Source organism: Nothoprocta perdicaria, unplaced genomic scaffold, assembly GCF_003342845.1.
Source record: "Nothoprocta perdicaria isolate Ctin4 unplaced genomic scaffold, notPer1 scaffold_138, whole genome shotgun sequence".
In the NCBI taxonomy this organism is placed as follows: Eukaryota; Metazoa; Chordata; class Aves; order Tinamiformes; family Tinamidae; genus Nothoprocta; species Nothoprocta perdicaria.
Window position 1 is genome coordinate 1,646,723 of NW_020454516.1, and position 22,599 is coordinate 1,669,321.

The 22,599-nt window shown below is 46.2% G+C and overlaps 1 protein-coding gene across 5 annotated transcripts in view; it reads right to left on the bottom strand.

Annotated features, from left to right (window-relative positions):
* The window catches only part of EHBP1 (EH domain binding protein 1), a 163,893-nt gene that overhangs the window by 121,473 nt on the left and 19,821 nt on the right, over positions 1-22,599 (bottom strand). For all 5 annotated transcript variants that reach the window (XM_026033977.1, XM_026033974.1, XM_026033976.1 and 2 more), the window contains exons 3-5: positions 20,062-20,119; positions 14,217-14,312; positions 8,442-8,495 (exon numbers count right to left, since the gene is read on the bottom strand). In XM_026033977.1, coding sequence (XP_025889762.1) covers positions 8,442-8,495; positions 14,217-14,312; positions 20,062-20,119 — 208 coding nt within the window. The remainder of the gene's footprint in view (positions 1-8,441; positions 8,496-14,216; positions 14,313-20,061; positions 20,120-22,599) is intronic.

Here is a 22,599-nt window from a genome sequence, read left to right on the forward strand (position 1 = left end):
AAAATAAAATAAAATAAAATAAAATAAAATAAAATAAAATAAAATAAAATAAAATAAAATAAAATAAAATAAAATAAAATAAAATAAAATAAAATGGCCATGGTGCAGAAGAAACCTAAAGCATAAAATAATAATTTGTATTTACCACTGATACTTATTCCACCCAGGCACTCAGGATGCCTGAGAGGGATCATAAGTGCACAATGCAAGTTATTCGCTGCCTAAATACCAGCACAAAATGCTACAATATAAAGGTTGGAAGGATTAGCACAAAAGGTCCCACTCCAAGACAAATGTCTCCTTCATAGTTCAGTTCACAGCCATCATGACTGCTCAGTCAGGCCTGCYGCTCCAGAAGGCTTTGTGTATACCTGAAAACCAAACACGCCGAGCACTTTCAAAATGTCTTGTTGATACTAGCATTTTTTTTTCTGAAGAGATTTTAATTACCACGGGGCTGAAACAGGCTTTTTCTTTTTTTTTTTCCCCTCAATGCAGAGAGAGCAGCAAAGAGTCACTGCTTCGAAGCTGGGCACCTCCTGAAACAACTTCTGAGGAGGCCAAGCCTTCCACGGGGTGCCGCAGCTCTCCTCCTTCAGCCCCTGCTTTCTACGAGCAGAAAGAAAAGCTRAAACACCAAACAGCAGCAGCAGCCCCCACCTATTTCCACCCAGTATTTTGTATTTGCAAACGCTTTGCAAGGCAGTAGGGTTATGGTTATGTAATAGCTACTTYAGGAAAAACAACTGCATTATTAGCGCTAAAATATACTGCTTTTTGGCTCTAACAATAAAATTGGAAGGTGATTTTCAAGCAAGCCAGCGGTCCGTGGTGGGCAGGAGAGGAAGGSAAATAAAAGAGGGATGTAGATTTCTAAGTACGTATCTGAATTTAAATGCTCTTCCCTAAAGATTACAGGGCTCCGGTCGGCACAGGGCGCTCCACCGGCTAAGCTGGGCTCTCCTCATCTCCGTCTCACTCCGTTTCTCTCCAAGGACGGGGTCCTGCGCTCTCAGAGCTGATCATGTTATGGAGCAGGAGGCAGGGCGCTGTGTTTTGGGGCAGAACGGTGCATCCTCAGCGACACGGCGATTTCTGGACTCCCTCTACCGGCACACACCAAAAAGCCAGGGAGTCGAGGAAGCCCCTGGCCAGGGCTCCAGCTCCCAAAGCAGCCGGCACCATCCTTTTGGCCACCTCAAACTGCTGCCCGCGCGACTTGGCGAAACAGGCAGCTCCATTCCTGGGGATTTTGATCAAATTTGAGCAAATCCRGCTCCGGTGCCTTTGGCCAGAGCTAGAGGGAGCGATCAGAGCGCTGGGCTCCGCAGGCACCGGCAGCAGCTCTCCCACCGCTCGGATCAAGCCGGCTCGCTGCCGGGATGGGGCCGGGAGCCGGTCCTGGACTCCGGCTCCGCGGGAGCAGCCCAGTCTAGAGCGACGGGCAAGACCAGCCCCGGTGGCTCCTTCCCGCGAGCCCGCGCTCCCTGAACCATTCCACATGAAAATGGGACCGCTCTGAGCACCGCACGTAGGAGAAGCACTGCTGGACACGGTGCCATTTTGACGATAAACTGCAGTCTACAGCTCCAAGAATTCCACCTGGGGATTACCATTCCAGCGGCTGAGCCCGGGCTTMCGCGGGGGGATCTCGAATGTCCCCGCGGCCCTTGGGCACAATGSCGTATTCTTCCTCTCTCCCGCTCGTCCTGGCGCGGGCTCGGGAAGCGCGGTGCTGCGCCCGTCCCGATCACAGGCTGCCATCCAGCGGCGAGCGCCCGGCACCGACGGCCGCCACGTTGCGCCCATCCCGTGGGAATGCCGAGCAGCCCCGCGCTATTCRGCTCCTGCGTTTCTCACCCCGTCGGAGGACCAGCCTCCAACCTGTTTTTCTGACTGCCCCGGGGGCCTTCCCAGCTCAAACACAGCCAAAAACTACGTCGTATTTAATGACTTTGTGATAAAGCACATGCTACGTAGCCCAGCGCAAACCTGCCTGCTGCTCTGTGACCCTAAACCCAAAATGTCCCTGAGAGGAAAGAAAACTCTCCCCAGCACCCTGAGATGAAAAGGGGGCAGCGGGCCAGATTTTACAYGTGAAAGCCAATTTTGTCCTGCAAGGAACAGGGGCTGCTGCGGGAGAAGGTTCGCGCCGCACTCGTCTCGTGCCATGGGACACCGGAGGGTTTTGCTTAAAGGGGATCAGATGAGGTTACTCCAGAGCACCCCACTGTATCTCAGTGCACTGTGGCCATCRACACCATAGGATTTCCAGAATCTCAGCTGTCACTTGGAAGAGCATTTTCCAGCTTGCAGTTGCAAAGGMAACACCCGCCACGGCCAGCCCGAGGGAGCCTGTTGCAGCGAACGCCTGTTGACACCACCACGAACACCCATGCCCAACACAATGGGCACCTTTAGGGACCACAGCAGGCGGGAATTTGCAACGCAGGAGGAGCTTGTTCCTCAACGCTCCTGTTTTGCCCCCTTGCAGCCAATTTCCAATCCCACCTTCACGCCGCTCGTGCTCCAAGGAGCTCCATCCAAGCRCCCACGCTAAACCCAACGTGTCCCTTCATGGCACTGTATTCACACGTGGGATCAACTCTTCTGATCAACTCAGCAGGCGCTGAGGGGACTGTCTGGAATGGCATCAATTRAGTTTTGGAGCTCAATTAATTGCAGTTATATTAAACTATATAAAAAGTCAGTTAACAACCTAAGACACGCGGCGATAAGAGGCAAAGTGAGAACGATCACTTTGCCACGTGGTTTGTCTAAAAACAAGGCTTTCCAGGAACGCAGAACTCTCATTTTCTGTCAGCCGGCCACGATTCTGTTCTACTGGAATCTAGTACTTTTAAATAATATGTCCTGCCTTAAGCTGTTTGCAAGCACAACCCTATTGAACTACTTGAGGCCAAGCAACATCTTGCAGAATAATGGCTATTCCCATTTCCTCTCRACACGTTTCTGCACTTTGAGCACACACAACTGTAAGGTATTATCTCAAATCCCACGACACGTTCAACCGGCCCTCCAAACTATCTGCTTTTGAAGGTGCCTTGATCAAAATATATTTTCCATTAAATGGCCCTGGCATTTTTTCCCATATTGAAAATGTGGTAAATTTGAACGGATGCAATATACGCTGTTTTAACACTGCATGGCTACTGGGTCAAAAATGAGATTTCTCTCCCATAATGTTGTCCCAGCRAGCGCCATTTCCAATAATGACATCCTGAACGGCATCAAGAGCCAATAGATATTTGTGTATGGGTATAAAGATAAAAACACACTTGAGCACATAAAACCAGGAARAAGCGGCATGCTGCACAAGCTTAAAAGCAAACACTTTTCCATTAAAAGACAAGTCGGCCAGCTCAGCTTACGCCTGGAGTATGATTAGAACCCCACYGCAAAACAATTACCAAGAAACTATTCGATATTTGATGTCTGAAAAAGAGAAGACCTCATGCAGACTCTGTCTCTCGTGCGAGCTGGCAAGTATATTTTACCGCTGATTTCCTATGAATAAACATATGCTAAGAATTGCCGAAACACACTGCTGGTTTTAAACCTGCCTAATGCAGCAGTATTAGAGGTTTGCTCCCGAAGCTGCCTGCCTGGTTTATGGGCTGCCTCCCTCCAGCTGGCAAGGACGAGGCGCGCGGATCAGCTGCCTCGCACGGCACGGCCACAGCAGAGAGGCATTTCTAGCGGGAARGAAAACAGCAGAGCACGTGAACAAAATGGTTCTAGCAATTTCGGAAAGAGTTGCACTTTACCCCTGCGAATCAATAATAACCAYAAAAATTACATGTCATCAAGCTCATCTCGTGTACGTGTTCTGCACAGCTCCCAGCACTCTCCTTTATCCCGCTTCCATTTGCGAGACKCTCTCATGCAACTGTAGCACAAACATCAGAAAATAAGATTATTTCTCCTTCCTTAAGTATTAAACTGAAACACTAATACAATTCTCACGATTGTCCCATAATCTGGAGGCGAGTATTTTTAGTAGCTTCATCTGCTGCAGTTATTAGCACTGCATCCAAAAACACTCGCCATCTAAAGTAGAGCTGAGGCACTGCATTTCATTTGGAAGACAGAGATCAAACAAAAGAATTATTACTATTTTGGAAAAAAGCACAATAGAAGAGAGTCAGATGGATTAAAAAAGATCCGTGCTCCGGTGATTCAAGATAAATAAGGAATTAAAAGTGTAAAATGTGTATTTTGGTGTTAAAAGTTCTCTTATTTAAATAAGGCATGTTGTTCATCTCATAGCTGCTGTTTAACAGATTGTTACACATTAATGATGACAAGGATGAGGGGCACCCCAATTTCTGGCATATTTTTGCTTTGGCTAGAAATTACCTGTCCGTCACAAACGCCAAACGCAACTGGGCGTTTTCTTATTTCTCAGTGTCTGGTGAAAACTTTCTGCAGCCAAACCCATATATCCACCATATATTATCTCCCTTGCACCTACCATAAACAGGTCTGCCCATTAAGGCCAAGACTGCTCCACATTTTGCTCCAAAAACCTAATCTCAGGGATTTCTGAGCTAGAACCAAGTGCTGAAGCGTTAATGGATGCAGAGACTAAAAGGAAAGCAACTTTTCTGATTCTCCATTAAATTCAAAGCCGAGCAAGAGGGAGATGGCTGACAAAGCAGCATTTAATTCCTCGCCGTATCTAGACCACAATATCCAGCCTAATTTACACAGACAGTCACAGTTCACATAATCACACACGGCAGAATATGACAGGGGAATTAAAGGACCAAGAAAGCATGTCTGAACTATGAGCTTCCTATTCTAAATGTATTAAACGCAGACATTTAATTCAGGAAAAGGCCAACCTGGTTGTTTCTTATTTTAAGCCAAAAGCACATTTCAAGCAGAAAATACCCAACAAACGCTATACCTTTTTTCATTATTTTCTTTAATAAATCAAATAGCCAATTTAGCCTTAAGCTCCCACAGGCTACAAAGATGCGCTGGGAGAGATAGCCAAGAATCTGTAATAAATTCTGGGGCAGCAGCTGATGAGCAAATAAGGAGCCYTCTTATTCTCTAGACCCATCTCCTTTCCCTGGCTTCTTTTTGCCAATGGAGTTGACAGCACCAAGGATTTAAGTTCTCTGTGCTCTGGTGGCCCTTTTCTGCAAGTCAAACCTCAAGTTTAGAACCAAACTCATTTTTACATCCCCTTCTCCTGGCCCCTTCTTCCTATTCCTTTCACATTATTTATCAATTATTACCYATATTTGTGTTGTCATATCTAAAAATAGAGCGGATGGATATTTTAGGAGAGGGAATCATTTCTCCCAGCCTGTGAAGGGTGCACCATGCTTGGGGTGATTATAAAGGAGAGAAAATCAAAGGCAACCACAGTACAGAACTTCTTGGGGAAAGACCAGGACAATGCACTTGTTCCAATACAATGGAATCAGATTCTGCCAAGTTTTCTGTAACTTTTTTTGATGCTTCTTTCATTCTGAGGCTTTGCTGGCATTTGATCTCAGAATGGCTCAGAAATCGAAAGCCTCTTTTTGGGTTAAGACTCTTGAAGTTAAGCAAAAGTAACAGGCAAAATGAGGAAACCTCATTTTTTAGCTTAAAATAGTCATCTTCTAAATCTGTTTGCAGTAAATCAATATGCAACAACAACAATCAATATGAACAACAACATCTAAACAGCTYTTTTTTAATCTTTTTTTTTTTTTCCTCCTGTTTTTTTCCCCCTCTCTTCAGTTCAGCAATTCAGTTGGACGTATTTGCCCGGAAAAAAATGAAAACTTGGATGCCTCTCCTATAAGAGCATACATCTGAGATGTTACACTTTCAATTTAAAGGGGTAGCTTCTACAATGAAGATAAATCTGTGGTAAATCAAAAGGAATTTTATTTTTCTGACAATTCTTCAAGATGCATCACTTCAAAATGGACTATTAGAGTGTCCTAAAAAGGGAGATCAGGAAAAACYAAATAAATAAAATAAAATCAGAAAAATCTACAGATATGTAGTTCCCGAGACCTGAGGAGAAGAACTGGAAGAAGTTGAGGGCRCCATTTCTCCTGGGCCCCTCTGAGCACAGGGACAGCGTGACACAGCAGGACACTGATGGGAATGAGCCCTTGGAAAGAGGACKTTAATGCTCTGTTAATGCAATCACCAGGAAGAACAGCGCATGTCTCATCACTATGACATTACTGGGGTTGATTCATCAGGGGTGAGAAGGAGAMTGGGGCCTCCACACACACAGAAAGCCCAATCTGTTCTCCGATTCCATAAGCARCAAGGCAAGAAACAGGAGCCTCAGGCTGTATCGACAGAGACTGAGACTAGAAAGATCTGCAGTGGTTGGACAAGGAAGCAGAGATGTCATTTCCATACGTTTTCCAAAAACCTYTTGGACAATTTCATCTGGAATGATGCTGCCTTCAGGCAACAGGACAGACCAGGTTAGGTTCCCTCCAGCCCAAGTTTATGTAATTCTYACACGACTTTCAGAAAGAAATGGGGACCAACGCTCTGTTCATCTGCAGAACAAGTAAGGCTGGGATGTCCTCGGTTAACAGCAAGGATTATGATCTAAAGGGCCACCACATAAAAAGGGGATAGTTATAATTGCCACTGCTTTCATTAATCCTACGCTTTGGGTAAGCATATATATATATATATATACACACACACACACACACATATTTATATTTATATACACACACAAAGCTGGAAAGGAATGGAAGACAGAAGATGGAGATGTTCACYATGAACTTTGCAATATGTCAGGAAGGCATTTCTTAGCTATTAGAGGAAGAAAGGGCTTAGAAAACATTTCTACAGGAAGGTAGAAAAGTTATTTCATGCACTGCATACTATACACTGCATACTATAACCTTAACGTTTGAAAAATCCTGTTAWTTTTTCAGTTTCCTTTAAGAGCATGGAAAGTACTCATCTACGAAGCTGCCACACAGGTAAAAGAACGGTCCATGCTCGAGAGACCTACCTTCTGTCCTCTTTAGATGGTGAGCAACCATGCACTGAGCATGCATGGAAACAAAACGACGCTCTTGTGACTTTAGCCGCACAAGAACACAAAGTTCTTGTATGTAAAGCCAGGAAGGGCTTCAAAATATCTGARGAACCCCCAAATTTCTCTGCAGTCAGTGCAGGAAATCCTCCAGAGAGCAAGAGATCTGTCCCAAACCTAAGCTCTGTTGGGCTCTTGGTAGCCTTCCTTCAGGACCCCATGAACAGGACCCCATTGACCAATCTCGGACACTGACTTCTAACTGTCTTAATGCTTAATGTAAGCTCCAACAAAACGGGTTTTGCTAAAATGTAGGCTGCTTTRTGATGAAAGGATTTCCTGTTCTGTAAACTCACTCGGCTGCAGTGTTTTGTTTTGTTGGTGTTTCTAGCTACCACGTCAGGAAAGTCCTTTCGAGAGCCTGGCTGCACGAAAAGAACAAGCCCCAAGGACTGGGTCACAGAAGTGACTGTCCTGGACGGATTTGAGTTCGAGCACGTTCCTTTAAGAAAACTGAAAAGCTCTACGTTAAGCCTGGAAGGGATAAACRTTAGGTTAACCATCTTGCTGGCTCCCAATTTTGGGATGAGGAGGCGTTTTGTTCCCAGGTGATAAAGCGGTTGGACAATTCATCCCTCTCCGAGCTAAATAAACGGAGGAATTTTCATCCACCACTAAGCGGAGCTCTTACTCTTGGATTGGCTCCGTGCTCCCGAGACATGTTTGCAAGGCAGGGCTGGCTTCCTTAGGGGCCCCAAAGCCACAGCCTCTTCCCACCCCGAAACATCCCGGCAGCTTGGAGCAGGCTGGAGCACCACGCGAGAGCAGCCTGTGCTCCTGCCAGCCCTACATCCCATCCGAGGGAGAGGAAGGTGCATGGAGCACCCCACGATTTCCCTCTTTGGGAAGCAACCGTGGCTGGGCCCACCTCTCCACCCAGCCTCGGTTTCCTCCCCTCTAAGGGAAGATAGGGAACCTGCTTTTCCCTGAAAAGCAATATTCCAGGCTGAACAGGGCGTGCGCGGCAGCTCGGGACGGGCAGATGTCAGAATCCAGCTCTAACTTGTTCACTCCCCTGCTCATAGAAAAATAATGTGTCATAACCCATAAAACAGTGAGTCATCGCTCGGCTCTAACTTGTTTACTCCATGSCTCACAGAAAAATAAAGCAATATATAACTTACAGGACAGGGAAAGCATTTAAGCCATGAAGTGTAGCACTCCCCCTCCTGTATTTTAATCAGGACGTAATTATTTTAACTAGTCTTTATGACTACAGAACAAAGTTTTAGTGTGGTTCGGCAGCTCAAACCTTTCCAGCATTCAGGCATCCTTTAATCTTTTAAATCATTAAGGCTCACGTGTGCAAGAAGAAAAACGTAACATCCCAGCTTACATTCTCGATGACGAAYGTCCATTCTTTGTCTTCAAACTCTTCAGCGTGGGGATCCTAGAAAAACAGAAGACAGAATTTAAGTCTAAAAATAATGCAACGGGTAAGAAAACTGTAATGCAGGCAGCATTTTCAGAAGATAATTCGTACACATATCTCTACCCCGTGAAGATGCTACAAAAGAATGCTCCAGCTGGGATTCAGGCTTTGGGGGATGTCAATAAGGTGACAAGGAAGTGGACATGGGGCACCGACCCCACGTGCATGAAGTACCACCACACCTAAAACATACATTAAAAACGCGCTGCCCCAAAAACGTGCATCGCTATAAAAGAGTGCTACCAGAAATCTTAATGCATGACTTTTTATATGGTCTTAAAAACAATCAAGTATTGTACATACTGCAAGGGGGTGTAAAAATACACACTGTACTGCTGGCCCAAATGATCTATGGGCAACTTGATACACACACAAATTACGTCTGGATGTGTCATATTCCCATTAATATACTTGTAAATATCAGATTAAGTAATTATATCCTGGTTGCATTAATCAGCTTTGTAGCACGATGCATTGCGTAAATAACGTGCACGATCCCTAGCTGGTTTGCTGCAGACCACTTCCACMCGGATTATCCATATTCCAGCTATTAAATACTTATCACTTTCCACGAGTTAACCTGGGGCAATTACCTCTTTAATTTAGTACTGCTTCCTCTGATACAGCATAAAATGATATAATGAGATTTAATGAGATCATTAATCACTTTATGTTTTAATAAGCTAGTCTTTAGCAAGTGACTGAACTCTTTAATATTTCATCGAGCTCTATTTTTTGCACTGCTCTCCCAAAAGCCTGTAAGATGACTTGTGGGTTTACTTAAAACTACTTGCAAAGCCAAGGTATGGTTGCATGGTATTTCAGCCCAGGTAACAAACCAAACGACTCRGTTTTGTCCCTGCAAGGCAATAATCTATACAGAAAACCAAAGCTCTCCTACTTACAGCAACGATTCCGACTCACCTCTAAAGGCAACAGGAGCAGGGGCTTTGCTGTGTATTTTTGCTAATCTGACAGAGTGAAATAGTATTGTGTAACAAAAAGGCTTCTTTCTGTTCAGATGCAGGCTAATGTGTTGTTAAAATGAGCYGGGAATATTTCTGAAAAATGAATTCTATTATATTCATCACCAACTCCYTACCTATCACCTAGAGAAGAAACCAAAATGAAAAGCTTCAGGTGCTGGTCTGAGTGATGCTCTAGTGAACAATCAAAAATCAAAGAGTGGGAAAAATGCTAAACTGCAGGCATTTTGCAAACATGCAGCATATTTCATATTTTAAGACAAGCATGTGCAAACAAGAACCATTTTTTTTAAAGGCTGCATTTCCCTGGGCCTTTTAAGATGCCTCACAAACAGAGAGCCCTGAGTAAGTGATTTACACATAAACACGCACATTCTCTTGCAACACAGGGCAAYCACGCTGCAGGCTTCGCCCAAGGGGCAGCAGGCACGGCCCGATTTGCAGCCAACTCAGACCTCAGGAGGTGCTCGGCAGCACCAGGCACTTCTGTCCCAACCATGACAGATCCTCTCTGCTGCCACCTCCATGCCACCGTTTGGGCTAACATTTCCATGGGTGCTCTCTTACAAAAAGAGCACCAGCTCTTCTAAATCACCAGCTTAAACATCTAATGCTTTCCCAGCATTGTAACCACCTCCTTGAGACTGCTGCGTGTCCTCAGTGTTTCTGCTCAGCTCTTGGAAGCTGCAGAAGATTGAGAACTTGACCCAGCTCTTGTCCCTGTGAATGCACTTTGCAGAGGTCCGATCAGGCTGGAACAATCACCTCCCTCTGGCCAGTTTTTATTGCCATGCATCTCCATGAAGCAGCGGGCTCCAAGCAAACCGTAAGGCTTGTCCCTCTCCATCCCAGCTCCACAGCTCACACTTTCCTCTCCAACATCTGGGCTACAGATGCCTTTTAGCCTTCATTTCTTCCTTGAGCTTCATTTCTTCTTCATAGTTTCTATGACAAGGGTTCTAAAACTAACCCCCAACAAAGCCTGGAAATAACTGTATTTGGCGTGAAAAAATTTCTGCACTTTCCACACCCCAGTGCTTAGGATTTCTGTAGGGAACAAAAATCAAAAATTACAGAGTGTCACCCACAGTGTCACTCCTAAGACTACAAACCAGAACTGTGCTCTGAGCCCGGATTTGGCCTTGGCATCTAGGAAATGGCCTGATTGTCTCGAGAGGGGGAAAAACCCCTCAGTGCATTGGCTGTGCTGCAGTATAATGATAGTAAATGCCACTGCACGCTAAGGTGGCTATTCTGATCACTATTAGAAAGGAAGGGCCTTTTGGCAATTATTTCCTGCACTGCCAGGGAGGAGATGGAAAGCAGCCCGTGCCCTGTGGTGCTCACTGGTGTTCACAGCAAGCCTGCTGCAGAGACAGCCTCTGCACGATGCTGTTTCACACCTACAAGGCCCGGCACACGTACTGCGCTCTGCTTATGAGAATAACTCTGCATCTGGGAAGGGTGGCATGCATATTAGTCATCCGTATTTTATATAAACAGATAGATATATATAAATTACATATATAAAGTGATATATATATMTCTCACACATAAATAGGTGAATCCTACTAGCACACAGCGTGGAGGACACTGCAATCAAAACCCTGACTCAGGCTTCCAAATGAGACGATACGAAGTTTTCTGGAAGAAGCTAATAGGAATGGGAATAGTTCCAACAGCTCAAGCTTCTTTTATGATTTTGGTTTAATTATTTCACTCACGGCATTTATTTTCCTGTGCTTAAATGCATATCCCTTTTTGACACTAAAAAGAAAAAAAAAAACCTCCTTTTTTAATTCCCTCCCCRCTTTTGTTTTCCTTTCTCTTTTTCTTCAAATTTTGCAATGAACTGCTGCTAATCTTTGCTTTTTGCTGCAATTGCAAACTAGCTTGGCCACCAGGATACACGGTTTATTACGTGAGCGCTTTCTGCACCGCAATGAAGCAAAGTCCAGGCCTGCCTGCTCCCAAAAGAGCAACTCCCTCTGCTCCAGGAGTCCAGTCTAGGCCCAGCGAGCACAACGTTGCAGGTGAAATCCTCACAGCACAARTGACACCGTCACTTCACTTTCTTGAAGCACTGGGCTTCCTTGACGCTGAGAATTCCTCAYTTCTCATCTCTCCCGACTGATCGACGGCCGTGTTTGCACAGAAAAACCACGCAGGCACAAACACAGAGGCTCTCGTGTATGACAGCGAAACGCTGCTTCTGCACGGGCTCCAAAAATGAACTTTTGGAGTGCAACCATGGAAACGGGGAAAAATGTGCATGCCKCCAGCTTTTCCGGCATTTGTGGGTCTTTCTATGAGAGCACTACCAACGATGGACTTAAAAAGCACAATAGGGTTATTGTTTCCCAGTACTGCTTTCTTCCCATTTTGGTCAAGAACGTAAGGACATGAGACACAAATGCAGAACAGGGAAACAGAAAGCAGTGAAACTTGCAGATCAGCTGCAACTTTCCATTTAATGAGCACTGTAACTAGCGAGATGGACAGCAGCTGGAACTAGATAAGGGAGGATGAATCGGTTCACGTTCCCACTTGATGCTTTTCCTTAAATGACTCCAGGGTAACACGTGGTTTTAAGCAGCAGCCCGAAATAAGGGTAAAAAGAGGTTTTTTATTTGAAAAGAAAATTTCCTTGAGTGCCTACTCAGTGCTTCATTCTGCCTGATTCCAAGGGCCAGGGAGGCTCTTGGAGACRAGCAGGTTCCCAAAGAGGGGCCGTGCAGACGAGGTCCCACTCGCCAGCCCCTCGTCTGCTCGMACGTGCTCTCCTGGCCAGCTCTCAAGTGGCCGCTGGTGACTAGTGGAGAGGACACTTACCGCTCTCGTCAGCACTCGAAAGGCAGCTTATCTCCTCGTGCCACCAGCGACACATTTCAGCAGCCACTTGGAGCTGCCACCGCGTGGATCGCTTCCCAAACCATGCAGCTGTTTTGCAGCCTGYCCCTTCCCGGYGGGAAGGCGTTAGGATCCACACCAGCACCATGCCCCTCGTGCCAGCGGGTGCCCCTGSCTGCACACACAGTACAGGGTTTGGGTCACTTGGGTCACCCAGCCCAGCTGCTGGTGTCAGACCCTCCCTCTCGTCCCCTGTCCACCCCGTGACGGGCAGCGCAGAGACACAGACACATTTCTGGGAAGAGGGGACCCAAGAACCCACCCGTCTGCAGAGTCACGGTGCTGAATAACATTAAGTGGGTCACACAACACCCAGCAGTGGCTCCAGAGGCCCCTCTCTCCCATCCCTATCTTGGGGTGGGACAGCAGGATTTGGGAGACGCTTTTACTTCCAAAGTCACCACATCACAGAACTGCAGCAAAAAGACACTCGTAGTCTCTACAACATACTGTAGTATTCACCAGGAAGAATTACRTATCTTTCTGCCACATTTTAGATGTTAAAAGCATTAAATAACAGCTCACATATTGCATAGTCATCTTYAGTTCCTATAGATAAGCAGCGTGGTCACAAAATGGTGTTAAACTTCTTACTCCAAGCAGAGGCCCTTGAAGCACGTAACAGCAAATCATTTTTGCCAGTGAACTTTTGAACCTCCACTGAAGAAAACGGGCTTGCTGAGAGACAAATTTATGGTAGTTACGTCACGGCAACCCGGGGTGTTTCACCCCATTGGCCCTCCCAAGAACTTCAACAAGAAAAACCCATATGAGAGGAACCTCCTTTTTATGCCTAATGAACCAAGAAACACATTCTCATTCTAAGGCTAACTAGGAGCCACTTTGAGCAGTTAGCCAGAGGAGCCACAAAAGCAAAGGGATATAAAAATCACTAAATAGAAAACAAAAAAAAAAGTTTCTGTTACCCTAAGCTGTAAAAGGTGCAACTTATAAATGAGAGCAGCTAGAATGTAGCTGGAAACAGCAGAGCAAAGAACCAGCRGGGACTGCAGGAATGAAAGTCCCCTAGGTCCTGGGCCTGCAGGACAGCCTCCCTGCTATGCTATATGCAAAGCTGCATTGCTTATCTTCACGCAGAAGGGCCTTTCTCCAATGCCAATTGARTAGTCAGCCCTAGCACAACCACTGTCTTCTCTCCCTGCTTCACAGGAAGGGAGACGAGCCCTTAAAAAAACAGAAAAGGAGAAAGCAAAGTGACTTTTTAAAAATTCCCTTAAACACCTAAAATTCTCACACAATGCGTTACAATCGTCTGCCCTACTCAGATATTCCACACCGACTTCCCAGGCTGTGATGTTTGTGTGACGTTGTAAATACGATAAAATTCCGAGGTGGATTCCGGTTCACAGTCGACAGTGCCACCACTGTGCTGCAGCTCAACAAACCAGYCCAGGAAGGGCTCTTCCAAGTCCTCCCGGCACCCAGTTTTAAAGAAAATAGACTAGTCTATAGCCTAGGTCAGGGCAGACCTCTGTGCAGCAAACACTCACCATGTACTGAACACTATGCAAGCAACAAGCCATAAATCAATTCAATGAGATACAAGAGGGTGTTCCTTAAGCTACAAGCACGAGCTTTGGCATGGCACCTACCACTATTCCCGATGGAATTTAAGCTCTGGACCTAAGGTTGTGAAGTTAATGAGTTAAAAAAAAAACAATCAACAAGATCACACCTTTACGAATGGAATTGGACGTTCCCAGGCAGCGTTGGTTTGTATGGTGCAGGTGAAATTAGGGAAGATGAGGCTTTCTACACATACCTTAAAAAGCGTGACGGTGATTTCCACGTTTTCAGGCACAGGCCACACCACCACGCCGCGGTACGGGTTTTTGATTCCAGGCTGCCAGCTGTGAGCCTAAAAGGAGGAGAGAAACAGTTGTGTTAACACCGACAGGAAAGAGCAGCGCGACTCCCGCGAGGCYGGTGTCGGTGGATGCAGGCGCTCCTGACACCAGGACTGCTGTCCGCGGTGCGGGACGCTACTGACATCGTTAAGAATGTGATAAGGGACCTTRGATCATTAGCAGGAGTTTCTCTGCTGAACTAAGACGGTCCCTTGCAAGGACTGTGCGCAGATCAGGACACACAAACGATGCACAAACAACAGCCACGAGGAAACACTGAGCTTCCTTAACCAGTCAGACGCTGCTTTGGATTTATCCAGACGAGGAGATGCTTTCATTTAAAGAAAATGCAAGGAGAACAAGCACATTGCACAGATTTGAATTTATTTATCTTCAGGCTTAAATAAAAATGTCTTTTTGCCCTAGTACAGAAAGAACCAAGCAACAACTTAAGAGTGCAGATTAAACGCTACTAAAACATTTAGCTCTTAAGAATGAATATGCTGGGGTGTCTGCCACTAGAAAAGGCCACGACAGAGCACAGTAAAAGTCCCAGAGAACTTGCTCGTTTTGGACAGCAGTCCCGATAGATGAATGGTCTGTATTTAAATCATAACAGTTACCCTTGAAGAACCATGTGTTAACATCTCTAGCTTGGGGCAAAAAGGCTTTTTTTTTTTCCCCCCAAGCTTACCTTAATGCATTTTGTGATGCAAGACAGAAATGAGGGAGGGAAACTGATACACAATCAACCGCTGAGCAGCACAGGTGTTTTGAAAATTTGTTGTAGTTTTTGAGTTTTTGTTAGGGAAAAAAAAAAAGGAAGGTATAGTGTAGATGCTGCTAGCTGAAGCCAATTAGGCAGGCGTTTTTCCCCTCCACTTTCTGCAGCATCACTCTTTCCCTTACAGTCCTGTTCAAYACTCGGAACTCCAGATTAAAAATCCCTATTAGGGCAAATTCCTGCTAATAACAAAGCTGGCAGCATTTGCATCTCCGTTACCCTAAGGCGCTGCTCATACAAAGGCAACAGTTCTCAGTGGTTCTGGGTGTCATAAGCAGAGCACGTTCTAGACACTGGGGTCATAACGTGACAGCCCCATTGCTAAAGAAAACTAAAGTGCTAAAGCAGCAGGGGCAAGAGGGGAAAGGTGCAGCAGGCAGGGAACTGGGAAGAAAAAGGAAGGGAAGGAATGGAGAAACTCTTGGTAGAGTTCAAGCTGTGCAACCACCAGAGGAAAAGAGCCAGAGGGATTTCTGGCTACTCTGGGGCCTCTGCTAGTCTTTTGGTTTGGGCTGATCGTGACCAATACAGTCAAACCTTTAAGGTCCAGGACTGCTCAACTAAAGTTCACACGTTGCGTTTATAGAAGACAAGAATTAGACAACAAGCACTCGCCGCTGCAGCCAAAGTGTGAAGACAAGGATGTCACACGTGTGTGTGTGTGTGTGTGTATATATATATATGTATGTATGTATGTTTGAACAATTTTCTGTTACTGTAATTCTTTGGGCACGTCACTGAGAGCAACAGCAAGGAGACGACGAGTCCCAGCTAAGGGGCTCTCAGAGCAAAGCTGTCCTGCCATCAGCTGGATATCATCAAAGCCTCCTTTGGCTTTGAAAAATACAGCCTGTGCCACACAAACAGCGGGGCAGAYGGAGATAACATCAAAACTAAGGGCCTGGGCTGTTGGAAGACAGCTGGAAGGAGTGGGGGAGCAGAGGAAGGAGAGTTGTGACAAYGCACTAGCTCTCAGGCCACAGAGCCCTGTGCTGCAGGTTGCAGGCAAACCTGGCCTATACTAAATACCCCTGAAACTCCTGAAACATAAAGCTTTGCTGTGTCCCAAAACACAGGCATTCCCTTTGCCTACGTGAAACTCTTTGCTAACCTCGTAAAGGCCCAAGTATTAAGTTATTCCAGAAGCCTATCTTCAGRAAAGCTTTATGCTACTCATCTGCCTGCTTCATCTAGCCTTCATTAGTGCCCACATCTCTCTCCTTAATCCAGTACAATTGCAGGTGAGGCTCCTGCAAGGTCCTAGGGCTGACTTTAATCTTTTAGCCTACTGAAAGCTATGAAACAGTCGGTATTTATGAACCAAAAATGTGTTCCCCTCCAGCCAAGTCCTCAACATTGCTGAAAAACCAGCAATCAGACCCAGTCCTGCCACTGCTGCCCACCTGCAGCTCCGGGAGCAGTTTTGCCAGGATTCAGCCTGAGCTGCTGCTTTCCCTTCCCTGAGCAAGTTTTGCCAACGGCCGCATGCTGGGCACGGGAGGGAGCAGGGCAGGGCAGCAGCAGCCCTGTGCCCATCTCGCACGGACGGCCCCGTGTCTGCCCGATGCTGCTGGAAACCTGCAGGCGCCCAGGGTTGCAAACGCAGCAGGAACCGGCCCTTTGGAAGCGGCTCTTCAGCTGCTCAGAGCTAATCCGGCCCATGACAGTCCCAAAATCCATGATTGCTGCTCCTCTYGCCTCCAGAGCCTTGCCTCACTCACTGCCCAGGAGAGATGAYGCTCAGATAAGCAGCAGCAATTTAATTTTCCATTCTCATCATTCATTTTCTGCTCTCATTTAGGGGGCTTCTTTAAAAAAAAAAAAAAGAAAGAAAAAAAAAGAAACCAAAAGCCTGATTATTTTCCTCAGTTTTCCATCTCTTTTAGTTGCTGCATCTTTACATTCTACTTTCCCATCTTTTTTAGTTACCGTTTCACCACAGCACAGTGAAGCAGTTCTTCCTTCGCGTCCTGGACCTCCTTTAACACCCACCCTCCAGTTTTGCTCACCGCTCTCCTCCTCTTCCTCTTCGTGCCCACCCAGCCAGCCGGGAAGGCCGTGTAAAACCAACCTGCCATCGCTCTCCCGCAGGCCTAGAAGGGGAGACACCGACCATTAAAACAACTCTTCTAATTTCGAGTGCCTGTCTGTGCAACCTTAAGATCTTTCGCCAAWCTTTCCTGGTTTTAATACTCAGCAAAGAAGCCCGACAAGTGCTCGCTGTGCCCAGCTCGCCCGTCGCAGCTCCCCTGCATTTGAACAACTTTCCCTACAGCTTCAGCAAAAGGACCGAACCRGCAGGGAAGGCAGGCGTCTCTTTGCAGCTTTGATACCAAGGGCTTCTTTGAAGGGTAATMGTCAGGCTCCGAGCAAAAAGCACCAATTTGATTCTTCAGAGCTGCGTAATCTCACCAGGAGCCTGCGGGAGTTCACAGGAACGGCAGGACGGACCTCCTCGACACCGCAGCAACGTCTCGTTTCAAATAAAATTTCTCCTCGTTCAAAGCCTTGTAATGCTGCAGCATCTCAGCGAAATAAAGCAAACATTTCACAACACGTTTTCCCCTTGCTCTACATGGAAGCAAAGTCATTTCTTCTCCTCTCAATAAAAAAGGCAAGTTCACAGTCTGAAGGCCCGAAAACATGATGGGAACCTACCAGGTTCCTACCGAACCTAACACCACAATAGATACTGAAGGGGAAGAGCTAAGTTCACTGCTAAAAGGTTCCCCTTTTGTAAGCTACAAAGGTTGGTAACTCTCTAAACGGGTCTGAAAAGCTGTGGCCAGACCTATCTCTAGGTTCTGATTTAAGCCCATTTCCACCTACAGAACCCGTTTGCCTTCACACACCTCGTTAAAAGCATCGGAACAGACTCACTCGGAGACAGGGGATCCCAGAATTGTGTTTTAAGTCATTTAAATGTGTGTCAAGGYCAGCAACTGCTGGAGGTCTTGAAGATTCCGATCTGACTACCACTTAAATGTGCTTTCAAAACGGCTATTGCTGTTCGGTTGTCCCATTCTTAAAACTTATTATAGTCTGTTTACAGCTCTCTAGCCCACATTTCTCAGAGCAACAACTAAAATATTCATCAGATGCCTGCACATGATGCCTCTCCATGATTTCTTCTAATCTAGGGACCATTTGCAGCAGAAGTAAAGTACAGGCCAAAGGCAGCAACATCAAAACCAGAGAAAACCACAGGAGACAAACAACAAAAAAGGCTTAAAAGGACATCAAAAACTCGTCCTTCAACTCAAACATTACTTTTGTTAAGCAGGCCASTCACATATCTATATATACAGCACTAGCATATCATTTTTAGACTATATTTTTGAGTATTATAACTATCTGTTAGGATATCTTTAGTTATCCCTAACTAAGTAAAGTTCAGCAAAGAACTGTCATCTCTGAAGAATTCTTTACATCATCATTACAGCATGACCTTTCCCCTCTTCCTTCTAAAAGGAACGGAAAACCATCGGAAAGGATTAAAGCTTGGTACTCTGAGCTCAGTGACTGTCAAAAGCGAAAGAAGAAATATTCACTTGACCAGCTTCCAAGAAAGCAATTAGATGAAAGAAATAATGGATTGAATAAAGAATTTTACTGGCAGGATGACTAAGAGATTGAGAACATTTATTGATCTACAGTCCTGGACCCAAACAAYTCAAATCATATCAACTACCTTAGCTTTAAAGTAAACTTTGCGCAAAGTCCAGGCCTTAGGGCCACTGAGCACCCTTTAAGGTACCTTTGTAACGCACTACTAGGCAATAATTAATTGGCTAACGACTCCTCGGAGCCCCAGGCAAATCTGTGAGTTTATGTGAGAGTTGTGCCCGAGGGCTGATTCGCAGAGGAGCAGATTCTGCAATTTCATGGGCCTGCTGAAGCTTTCAGCTCGAAAGCTGGGTGAATGTCAGAACTTCTCCTCACCAGAAGGCAACGTGGCCACTGGAAGCCAGTGCAGGATCCCAGCCCCACTGCCCACTGGTTTCACCGAACCACAGAACGGTTGAGGTTGGAAGGGACCTCTAGAGATCACCTAGTCCAACGTTCCTGCTCAAACTGGGACAYCTAGAGCACGGGGCACAAAATACCAACAAATAACATTTTTTCCCTCTTAGCACTCAACCTGATTCTTGGGCAGAAGACTTTTCGGAGGCATTCAGGAGTGCCTCCTCCTCAGGAAGAAGCAGGACTCACCTTGAATAACCACATCTTAAACCCAGAGCAGTAGGGCTGAGCAGTGCAGGCAAACTGAGCAGCGTTTAACACGGGTACAGGCACCTCACTGGGCTTTCAGATTTGTGACAGCAGGGAAAACAGCAAGGTAGAGCTCAAAGAAGAGAGATTTACTCTGTTTGCTTGCTTAGTYTGACACACTAAAACACACACAAGACAGAGATGTTAGGAATGCCCAAATATTGGACCGACTTCACTTGGAGTTTCCCTCTCCTCTGGCTGCCAAGTCATTAGCCATAAAACACAAATTCATCAGCTTCCTTGCAGCGTTTGTGGGAGTTAAATGTTAAAATTTAATTCAGAGATGCCCCACGGGGCTGCAAGAGCTGCTTTTGCATTTCCAGTATTTTCTAGTGGTGAAAGAGCCTCTTTTGCAGTCTTTATACTCCTATTGCAGGGATGTCAGAACCTTGCAGGCCTTTTATTCTTTTTAACTTAAATATAAGACACTTCTAGAAATGAAATATGCTTTTTTTCTAATTAGGTCTAGCAATAACTAAAATGGAACTGGTTATCGTACCCTTGCACTAAGCAAATATCCGTGCCAGAACTAGAGCTCTTATTTCAGTGTCGCCACTGACATTTAAGAGCAGCTCGTTCCAAACTCCACGGCTAAAGGGAAGTAAGAAAAACAATTAACACTTCCTATTTATTCTGTGGCTCCCCACAGTCAAACAGCCAAGTGGTTCTCTGCAAAATGGGGCCTTCTTRAGCAATCAACTCACCTTGGAGGATTTTCTTCGACTTCTTCTCGTCCAAACCACCACTAGTTTGTCTGGCTGCCTGTTAAGAAGAAGGAAAAAGAGCTGAATTTGCAACAGGAACAGTAAGCGTGCAGTTAATATTAGAACTCTGGCAGTACCTAACGACATCCTTAGTGGACAGACCATCTTTAAAAATAGCTGATCTAAAGCGCGCTCCCAGGATCAGTAATTTAACAGGAAAGACACTGTTTACAGCCAAGCGCTGTCCTTCAGGCGCCACCCTAATGTCATCCTTCCCATTCTGCCCTCCGGGCAGCGAGGGGAGATCCCAGTGGAGCCCAGGACAGGAGCCAGCCCCAGGTCACCTCCCCACATCTCTGAAGACGCCTTTGAGACAAGTCAGTGCCAAAGCAAACACCAATGTAAACCCTCCATCCTTAAAAGGGACTGCTAAATAGCTTGTAAAATAGGTGATTTCAGCTGCTTCCTGATAACAAGACTGTCCAGGACAACTTTGCATCCCCAAAGGATCTGTCTTTCTACTCGATTAGCTCAAACACCAAGGGCTGCGAGTGCTGCCTCCCTTCGGAAGCACCAGGAGCACAAGGCTGCTCCAAACAATCATTGATAGCTGTGTTCACAATTAACGGAGACGGAAGCTCAAAAAGGGACATTTCAGGTGCAAATTATTCTCCCTTAAATGCTTAAGCTTCAATTCTTTGCTAATAGTCACAGCRCTATTAATTCTACAATTGTCCCCAGTGATTTTGGGGGTCATTTCTGGTATCCTTTTTTTCCTCCTTCACCCACGATATCCTTTCCCGTGTTCGGACCACATGCCCGGTCTCCCTGCCAGCCCTCGGCTCCTCTTCCCAATACTGCTGGCCCTCTCCTCTGGCCTGGGCTCCTGCTAGGGAAAGCCTCATGGAAAACCCATCCGTGCCTGCACTGCCGACTGCTTTCTTCCCAAGTAACTTCATTTTGCACTTTCAAGCTGATTCCCATTCCAGAAGATACCTTTTGGACCAACTAAATCCGAACTCCTTCAATGCCTCAAACGCAAAGGAGAGAGGTGGCTACACGGAGACACCCCAGAGCTTTTCCTACCARCTCTACCACAAAGCCATCTACAAGCAGAGATGAGCCCCAAACACAGAAATGCTTCCACGTGTGTTTGGACAGAAAACAGCCGGAGCCAGGCAGTAAAACCTAAGCCCTGTCTCCGGCTCCTAAAGAACCTTAAGTCTAACTTCAAKCCTTCTGTTTCGTTTTCAACTCGGCACGGCTTGCTTGGGTTTGCGGAGCTGGCTGAAGGCACCTCAGGCTCCTACGTGGTTCTCAGGAGGGGCCGCACTGGAKTCACGCAGATGTGAGCCCCGAGCACAGGACCGTCAGGCTGCCGCTGGCCCTCTCACTCCTGAATTCATTTCATAACTCCTGCGTGCATCTGGATCCTCAGACTGTACAAAAATCTGCACCCAGAGCATAAAAAAAGAGGATGCTCCTCACAGAACAGAGGCAGAAAAGCTGGAGGAGCGGGACAGGGAGAGGAAGAGAAGGAAATACCCTGCAGGATGTTTCCCCTTGGAGCACACCACGCGCTTCGCTGAAACCAAAGAACAGCAATTTTCTAAGGTGGTGCCTTCGAGAAAATCGCCAATCTAAAAATACTGGCACAGATGGGATGTACCAACAACACCAAGTGCAACCGCTACAGCCCGTGCTTTGCTCCTTTATGCCCATGAGCTTCCAGAAGCAGCTCACATTTTATCAGGCAGGTTGGGCATTGCTAGGGAAGCTAAAGCACCAGGAAGCAGCCCAAGCAAATGAGTCGTTTGATCAATTAAAATATATTAAGTACCTGCTTGAGAGCTCTGCYCTCCCTCAGACAGTAAAGCTGCTCATCAACCAACAGCAGAGCAAATAAAATCCCTCCTGCAGAATCAGGGTTAGTGTCTGTTACAATATAAGTGCACTCTGTAAACTCAGCCTTTCCAAAAGAAACCCCCTGGGGGTGCAAGCTGAGGAAATATTAATGGCCAGCTATGAAAAATAAGTTCCTAGGCAYAAGAGCAGCATCTCAGGCGCTCTCAGGCCCAAAGAGCTTCAGCTTTCAGCTAGTGCCTCGAGCTTCAGCAAGGGCCACGTGTTTAAGGCAAAGAACAAGTCGCGCGACAGGACTGAGTTGAACAAATGCCTCCTTGTGCCAAGYATCTACTTGGGTCTTGGGTCTCTCCAGTTCAGCACCACCACCAGGAGCTGCAGCTACTCAGCTAAGAAGAGGGGAGGATTTTCTGATTACAAAATTTGCGGCTCACAGATAAAGCTTCAGCGCTGCCCTGCACCGTTAGCTGAGGTGGCCCCCAAACAACCAGAAATCAAGGAAAGTGCCACAAAAAAAAAGCACAAAAATTCCACCCCGCCACAGGACCCAGCCTCTCCCCGCGGATTCAAGCCCTATAAACCCTCTCCAGACTGGGAACAACCCTGCTCGTCACCTCCTATGCAGCAAACGTCGCTGATGCAACAGAGGTTGTGCAAGATGCAAGGTCTGCTGGG